At 43.5% G+C, this 9,187-nt stretch overlaps 1 protein-coding gene across 1 annotated transcript in view; it reads left to right on the forward strand.

The window, feature by feature from the left end:
- Positions 1-7,961, forward strand: part of LOC129480098 (supervillin-like) — a 53,401-nt gene extending 45,440 nt beyond the window's left edge. The window contains 3 exon segments of the mRNA XM_063638005.1: positions 2,941-3,065; positions 6,810-6,965; positions 7,068-7,961. Of these exon segments, the coding sequence (XP_063494075.1) occupies positions 2,941-3,065; positions 6,810-6,965; positions 7,068-7,277 (491 nt within the window). The 3' untranslated portion in view covers positions 7,278-7,961.
- The last annotated feature ends 1,226 nt before the right edge of the window (positions 7,962-9,187 follow it).

Below are 9,187 nucleotides of genomic sequence, written 5' to 3' on the forward strand. Positions count from 1 at the left end.
TAAGGAACGAGGCTCAGTTATTTAACCCACCCAAAGACATCAGCTAAGAACAGGTTGAGCACCACAGTGGCAGGCTTGGCGTCTCCGCTCTTCCAGCCTTCCTCTCAGTCTTCTTGCTGCATGGTCACTGGTCGACTGCCATTGCTCCAGCCATCATGTCTGCATTCAAGACAGAAAGAGAAAGAAGGGGGGAGGAAAAAAGGGAACTTAATAGCCACGTCTCTGTCTTTAATCAGATAAAAAAGATGTTTTCCCAGAAGCCCCCAGCAGACTTCTGCTTACGTCCCATTGGCCAGAACTTGTCACATGGCCAACCCCAGTTGCAAGGGAGCCTGGGAAAGCAAATGGCCGGGGAGAAGTGTGTTGAGGTATCGGCTAAGTTAGCCAGTGAACAGGGTCTGCCATACCAAGTCTCCGCAGCAGAGCCAAGACTCCAGCCCAGGTCTTCTGATCCAAGCTCTGTGCCCTCTGGTTGGGAAAGTCACAAAAGACTGGGCTTGACAATCCCTCCCCCCCATGCTCCAATGAAGTCAAGGTCAGCTGGCTCTCAGTTTGTGTTTGTTACTTCTCACATTACAAGAGCCTGGAGCTGCAGCCAGGGACCTCACCTTGCACTGGGAGCCCAGGGCAGCACTGAAAGTTTGACCAGTGTACATGTCATGCTTGGAAAATCTTAGCCACCAGAAAGAGAGGCTGTGCCCACGCCCTTCACCCTGGGACTCAGGGCAGGTTATCAACCTCCACTGGGCTTTTAAAGTGTGGTTTTCACAGAATCCTGAACCACATGCCAGGAAAGGACACACAGTGAGCCGACTAGCAACAGTGAGAGGCGTTTTGCCACCTGGAGTAAGAGTCAGGCTGACAATTCGAGGAGGAGAAAAAGTGAGGAGGAAAAGGCAATAGAACAATTTTTATTTTCACTTTATTTCATTTTATTTTATTTTTTAGAGATAGGGTCTCACTCTGTCATCCAGGCTGGAGTGCAGTGACACAGTCATGGCTCACTGCAGCCTCAAACTCCTGGGCTCAAGTGATCCTCCTACCTCAGCCTCTGAGTAACTGGGACTATAGGCATGTACCACGCCTGGCAATTTTTTTTTTTTCTTTTTGTAGAGATAGGCTCTCACCATGTTGCCCAGGCTGGTCTTGAACTCCTGGGCTCAAAAAATCCTTCCTCCTCAGCCTCCCAAAGCACTGGGATTGCCAGCATGAGCCACCACTCCTGGCCACAGTTTTGATGTTTAAAGCTCATTTCTCTGTAAGACAGCCATGAGGTCACCTCACTGCTAAGCAGTCGCGCGCAGGGCAGGAACGCCACTGACCTGTCTGCAGTGAGATGTGCGCTCCAGTGTTGATTGTGCTCTTTGGAGATACGTGGTGCTAACAGTCCCTTGAGTGGCACATGCATTATCCCTTCCACTCTTAGCACAGCCCTGCCAGTATCCAGAAGGGCCAGGGGCTTGAGCTGGGGCAAAGGGAGGAGGACCTGGAGGACAAGGAATGAAAGAGACCAACTCCTTGACGCCACCTCTCTGCCTACAGGCTTCTCCCAGTTGAACTATCAAAGGGCTGGGGTGTGCTGGGTTTCTCTGTTTGCCCCTTTGCCCCTGGTTTGACAGCCAAGGGCGTTTCCCCCATGACACAGCAGTGGGGAGGGACAACATCCACTAGATTTGGGGAGGAGTGAACAGGAAGTGTCCGTGAAGGAGCTCCTGATGGTCAGGCTCTGTCCCTGTCCTCACAGCGCTTTTCCTTGACAATTACCATGAGGTGTACCTCTGGCAAGGCTGGTGGCCCATCAAGAACAAGATCACTGGTTCTGCCCGCATCCGCTGGGCCTCCGACCAGAAAAGCATGATGGAGACTGTGCTCCAGTACTGCAAAGACGAGGCCTCGCCAGCAGCTCCCTGGAGTCCTAGACCCTTTTTCCCTTTCTGCACGTGACAGTCAGTGTCTATAAAGCCTGGCAGGCGATAATGAAACCTATGTTTTCCCCTTTAACTTTTTGAGATTTATTCATTTTTAGATTAGTGCATTCTCAGCTGCCAGCATGAAGAAGAACTGGTTTTTTTCTCTTATATTATGAGGCCATCTGACTTGTTATCCTCAAGGATAAAGGCTGTATTGTGGAATGCCCCATGCAGATTAAAGCCCTGTTGTACTCGGGGTTGATCACGCTGAGAGACAAGTTGGCCTCTGCCATGTACATTATCTGCAAGCACTACCATGCGGTTGGAGAATGGAAGTTTCCCCCAAATGGTGAATGGCCATTGCCAACCTTCTTATTATTTATTATTATTTTTAGTATTATATCCTAAAAGAAAGACCCATAGTAAGTTTGTAGTTTTTCGTATACCATCCACATGAAATTTCTGGTCTTTTATGTAAAGTGAAAATACCAGTAATTAATATATTATCGCATTTTTATGGTTTCATTGATACAATTAGTTTAATATCACTGAGTATGTGCAATTGATTATCTTCCTGAAAAACTCTTTAGCAATAAATAACATATGAAACCTTCCATCCAATGTTATAGTGAATGTGAATGTATAAGATGCTACCATTTGCTGTCAGTCATATTGGAGTTAATCCCATGGTAGGAAGGCAGACGGATGACTCTACAGGTGAATTCAGGAGGAAGAAAATGATCCACCCAGAAGCTGCAGGCGGAGCTTCTCTCACCCTTCCAGGAATGCAGAGCGTTTTGTTAGGTTCAAGAAGTATAGACTCAGGTTGATTATAGGTCACTATTGTAGTCACAGGCATGAAACTAACATATTATATAAACATTATCCATGTGTTATTATGAACTACTGGTAACTTGCATTTTAAGCATGAAGTCATGAGTTCTGGCAAAGAAGAAAAGATTTCAAGGGAAATCAGTGAAAGACAGGGTCTCCCTTGGGTCTACTGATGTTGCATTCTGTATAACTACAGGAAAAAATCTCAAGAAGCCAGCCCCCAAGTCTTACCTTATCCACGCCGGTCTGGAGCCCCTGACATTCACCCATATGTTTCCCAGCTGGGAGCACAGAGAGGACATCGCTGAGATCACAGAGATGGTGAGCACTCTTTCCTGCCCTGTGAAGGTGGCTCCTGTGCCTTTTGGATAGTGGGTTGACTTTACTTTGGGGAGAGCATCCAATTGCACTTTCAAAGTGGGAAAATATTTATTTTGCAACATGATAACATGTCATAGAATTCACTTAGGAAGAAGAGAAGTCTAATGGGAAATCACCTGAACTATTTTAGTAATTTTCTACATAGTACACCCAAATTTTAAAAACTTAAAAGCAAAGGTGAGTTTAATCATGCTGAGGACTATATATATACATAAAAGCTGCAAACTCGTCATTCTGTTTGCTAAGAACCTGTTGCTTGGCATTGCTTGTCTCTCAGCGTCATGTGAGCCCATGTGATGTACAATCAAACCCTCATGTTTCAGATGTTAACCTTGTGTAGAGGAGACACAAACAAAATCTGATGAATTCGTATGTTCAGATAACTGAATGAATGGAGGTACTGCAACTCATTTATGACAAGTGATCGCTCAACATCTCATTAATATTGTCTTTTATGAGACCACCCGGTATTTCCACATGAGACATTTATCATAACTTCTATCTACCAAAATATATTGTTATCCAGAATGTTTTCCAACCACACAGAAAAGAAGTTACCTATAACGATGTTGAATTTCTTATTGATGAACTATTAACATTGCTAGGAATAGCAGTTCCGAGGACTTATTTTGGTTTGATGGGAGATGGGGTTTTTCCATTTTGATTTTTTTTTACCATGTGAGAGAGCTGCTTTGATCGGGGAAATGACCCAAGTGTATTTTATAGACTCAAATTTGTGTCTCTGACCGACTAAAATTAGGGTTTTTTATAGCAGGGAAGAAATGTAACCATATGTGGGAAAACAGGAATGAAGGAGGGTTGAGGAAGAGGAGGTGGTCAACAGGAAGCAGGGAGTCAGTTAGGCATCATGATGGGTGAGGGGCCTGGTAAGCTTCCATTTCTCTTTTCTTTTCTTTTCTTTTCTTTTCTTTTCTTTTCTTTTCTTTTCTTTTCTTTTCTTTCTTTTTTTTCTTTTCTTTTCCAGCCCAGGCTGGAGTGCAGTGGTGTAATCACAGCTCATTGCAGCCTCCACCTTCCAGGCTCAATCATCACAACAGTCCATCAAGATCTATCTTCTTATTATTCCTATTTTACTGGCATGGGAGCAGAGGCACAGAAACATGAGGTGACTTTCAGTGAGTGGAGAAGTCAGTACTCAGATGCGGGCAGGATCACTCAAACACCTGCCTTCATCTTGCTCTCTCTTTTTTTTTTTTTTTTGGAGATGAGGTCTTGCTGTGTCGCCCAGGCTGGAGTATACTGGTGCCATCATGGCTCATTGCAGCCTGGAACTTCTGGGCTCAAACCATCCACCCGCCTCAGCCTCCTGAGTAGCTGGGACTACAGGTGTGCACCACCACGCCCAGCTGATTTTTGTATTTTTTGTAGAGATGGGGGGTCTCACTATGTTGCCCAGGCTGGTCTCAAACTCCTGGGCTCAAGCAATCTCCTGCCTTGGCTTCCCAAAGTACGGGGATTATAGGCCAGCCCAAAACCTGCCTGTTGACCACTAGTTCCCCCATATATTTGTGATTTGGGCAACAGCTCTTAGTCATGCATTCCCATCATCCACCCACCCAAAATGAGAGAAGCCAGTCTGGGATCCCAAGTTTAATGGAGGAAGAGAATTTACTCAGAATAGCTTGTTCAGATTAAATGCACACAGTGGTTGAAAAGCAAACTTGATTCTGCTCCAAAATATTCTGGATGCACTTTCTGACCTTCTTTTTCTATTGTGGATTAAGAAGGTGCCGAGGCGGGCAGATCAAGAGGTCAGGAGATTGAGACTATCTTGGCTAACACGGTGAAACCCTGTCTCTACTAAAATACAAAAAATTAGCCAGACAGGGTGGTGGGCGCCTGTAGTCCTCACTACTCAGGAGGCTGAGACAGGGGAATCGCTTGAACCTGGGAGGCAGAGATTGCCAAGATCGTGCCACTGCACTCCAGCCTGGTGACAGAGCGAGACTCTGTCTCAAAACAAAGAAAAAAAAAAAGAAAAAAAGAAATCAGGCCGGGGAGGGGAGGAGGGTGTGATTTCTTTTCAGTTCAATTATTTTAAAAATATTTTTAAACAAATTCCATTATTTGGAGGTCTCTGGTGTTTAGACTTAAAATCTACTAATCTTAGTTTGTAATTCACTCATGGGAAAGTCCCTAAACATTTTTCCAGAGGCAGTCCTGAGACAAGATTTGTTTGAAACTCTGTGATAAGGTGAGAAAACATCTAAAAGTCAGAGAAACAAGACTCCATCTCTACAAAATATTTGAAAAGTGTATTAGGCAGGCATGGTGGCATGCTCCTGCAGGCCCAGCTACTCAGGAGGCTGAGGTGGGAGGATCACTTGAGTCTAGGAGTTCAAGGCTATGATTGCACCACTGCACTCCAGCATGGTGACAGAATGAGACACTGCCTCTAATAAAATAAAATAAAATAAAAATGGGGCCAAATGCAGTGGTTCACACCTGTAATCCCAGTGCATTGTCAGACTGAGGATTGAGGATCAGTTGAGGCCAAGAGTTTGAGACCAGCCGGGGCAACAGAGCAAGACCTGATAAGAAAGAAAAGAAGGAAGGAGGGAAGGAAGGAAGGAAGGAAGGAAGGAAGGAAGGAAGGAAGGAAGGAAGGAAAGAAAGAAAGAAAGAAAGAAAGAAAGAAAGAAAGAAAGAAAGAAAGAAAGAAAGAAAGAGAAGGAAGAATTAGCCAGAGAAAAAAGAGAGAGAGAGAAAAGAAGAAAGAAAGAAGGAAGGAAGGAAGGAAGGAAAGAAAGAAAGAAAGAAAGAAAGAAAGAAAGAAAGAAAGAAAGAAAGAAAGAAGAAAGGAAGGAAGGAAAGAAGGAGGGAAGGAAGGAGGGAGGGAGAGAAGGAAGGAAGGAAGGAAGGAAAGGAGGAAGGAAGGAAGGAAGGAAAGGAGGAAGGAAGGAAGGAAAGAAGGAAGGAAGGAAGAAAGGAAGGAAGGAAAGGAGGAAGGAAGGAAGGAAGGAAAGAAGGAAGGAAGGAAGGAAGGAAGGAAGGAAGGAAGGAAGGAAGGAAGGAAGGAAGGAAGGATTAGCCAGACATGGTGATGCACACGTGTAGTCCCAGCTACTTGGGAGGCTAAGGCAGGAGGACCGCTTAAGCCCAGCAGTTCAAGGCTGCAGTGAACTATGATAGCACCACTGAACTCCAGCCTGAATAACAGAGACCTTGTCTCCAAACTATTTTTTTTAATTTCAAATTTAAAAATTTAAAAAAAGTTGAGACAACTACAGGGCTTTGGGCAATCTCTTATCTTTCAGAGCCGTTTCCTCCTTAGTGACATGGAGCTATGCATCCTCAGGCTGTGTACAGATGGCACAGGGCTGTGTGTTTGCAAGCACTTAGTAAAAAGAGTTCAATAATGAGAACACTTGGACACAGGAAGGGGAACATCACACACTGGGGCCTGTTGTGGGGTGGGGGAGGGGAAAGGGACAGCATTAGGAGATATACCTAATGTAAATGACGAGTTAATGGGTGCAGCACACCAACATGGCACATGTATACATATGTAACAAACCTACACGTTGTGCACATGTACCCTAGAACTTAAAGTATAATAAAAAAATAATAATAATAAAAAATATTATTTCCTACAGTCAAAAAAAAAAAAAGAGTTCAAATGTAGGACACGAGCTTTCCTCTCTGCCCCCTCCTCTTCTCTAGGACACAGACGTTTCCAATCAGATCACCCTCGTGGAAGACGTCTTAGCCAAGCTCTGTAAAACCATTTACCCTCTGGCCAACCTCCTGGCCAGGCTGCTCCCGGAGGGGGTCGATCCTCTGAAGCTTGAGATCTATCTCACCGACGAAGACTTCGAGGTAAGCGGTTCTTCCAGTGGGGTGGGGATGGGAGTAAAACAACACACGCACGCCCGGCTCCTTTCACTGAGCCGCGCGGGGCGCTTCTCCCAATGTTTCCAGTTTGCACTAGACATGACGAGGGACGAATACAACGCCCTGCCCACCTGGAAGCAGGTGAACCTGAAGAAAGCAAAAGGCCTGTTCCGAGTGGGGAGACGTCAGAGGAGCCTCACGGTCACATCCAATACCACCGCACCAGGGAAATGGATATATATTTTTGGACTGGTGTTTTTCACAAAGTATTTTTCAATCAGAGTTTTCAGAACCTGACATTGTTAAAGATACTGCTTGTCCCGGAGTTGTGTATTTTGTAAATGTTCAAGGGAACTGTTTGGAAACTTCTTTCCACCATTCAGCAGATTATCAGAATTAATAAAAGTATCTGTTATGTGCACTTAAGCCGCAGCTGCTATAGATAGCACTGCCTTCTTCTTCCAGCTAGGCAATGCTTTTTTTTTTTTTTTTTTGGAAGCAGTTCTCTTTATAAAGTGTTATTTTGATAGTTTGTGGATTCTAAAATATATATATATATATTTATATAAACACCATATAAGTCAAATATGTATTTAACAAAGCAATATGTATTCATTCACATTCAAGATATTTTTGGTGTCAAAATAATATGAAAAGGTAGATGGATAGCTCTGCCACCAAGAGGTATCTTCATACACGTTTGGAAACGTTTCCTGCAGCATTAGGTATGACTTGTTCTAAGCACTGCTTCTGGTGCTAAAATGAACAAAGAATTTGTACTTAATGGCACGGACCGTGGAGAATCTATGCGAATCAACCTTTCTACCTTAATATCTCCCCCTAAATGCCTTGTTTTTATGTACAGTTTATATACAGAAAAGTTTGCTCTGCATCTTCGATGATGGTTTGGAACATTATCTACAATTTTACTCTCAGATAACCAGAATAAAAAATCTCAATTTCTCATACCTGTTGTAAACATTACACATCATTTTGTGATACAGGACTTTCGTCTTGTGCTTTTGGAAATAAAAGCATCAGAATAAACACAATTAATTTATTGGTTCAAATTAAATTCCAAGCATGTTCCTTTCTGGAAATATATATATATATTTTTTTTTGGTAAATGTTAACCTAGCATCAATATTGTATCATTAAATATTAATGGCTATACGTCTGAATTTAGTTTAGGGCAAGATTTTATACAAGGTCATAAGATTAAATAAACAGCTATTTGCCCCATAAAATTATTACTCAGTACTATATTGAAGACATATTTTTGCAAATCATCACTCAACAGAAGTTCTTTTGCTTTTGCTTTTTTTTTTTTTGAGACGGAGTCACACTCTTGTCGCCCAGGCTGGAGTGCAATGGTGCCATCTCAGCTCGCTGCAACCTCTGTCTCCCGAGTTCAAGCAATTCCCCTGCCTGTCTCCTGAGTAGCTGGGACTACAGGCGCCTGCCACCACGCCCGGCTAATTTTTTGTATTTTTAGTAGAGACGGGGTTTCACCACCTTGGCCAGGCTGGTCTCAAACTCCTGATCTCAGGTGATCCACCCTCCTTGGCCTCCCAAAGTTCTGGGATTACAGGCTTGAGCCACTGCGCCTGGCCTCAACAGAAGTTCTTTACCCCACAACTCTATCTACATTTCAATTTCAAGATCTCAGTGACTTAAAAAAAAAAAAAAGTATGCAGATAAGACATCTAGAAAACTTAAAAATGAGTTAGAAAACTCCTCATAAGCATATATGTTCTTAAAATACAAATTCATGGGTTTGAAGGTATTCTGTAGACCTATTATGAGTTGTTACAGCCCTTCCCTATTCCCTGTTAGCCTAAGTTTAACACGTTCGGTCACAGCACATTTGCCTGAAACTTCAGAACTTACGTGCCCCACCCTTTCAATGCACAAGGGTGAGGACCTGTAACTTGCTCCTGGTCTTACCACTTTATGATTGTGTAATACTGGGCTGTCACTGAACTTCTCTGCCATGATTTCCTTTAAAAAGGAGACACTCCTAGCTATCTCGCCTACATCACAAAATTCCAAGCAAGGATCTAGCAGAAGCTGTTTGAAAATTGCCAAGTGCTAGATACCTGCTGGTATTAAGATCATTGTGTTGGTAGCTGAAATAGGAAAGCAGGGGGGTTAACTTAGGGAATGTTGTCACACACCTAGAAACGATGGATTAAACAAAGCAAGGA

Source organism: Symphalangus syndactylus, chromosome 4 (assembly GCF_028878055.3).
Source record: "Symphalangus syndactylus isolate Jambi chromosome 4, NHGRI_mSymSyn1-v2.1_pri, whole genome shotgun sequence".
NCBI classification, from domain to species: domain Eukaryota; kingdom Metazoa; phylum Chordata; class Mammalia; order Primates; family Hylobatidae; genus Symphalangus; species Symphalangus syndactylus.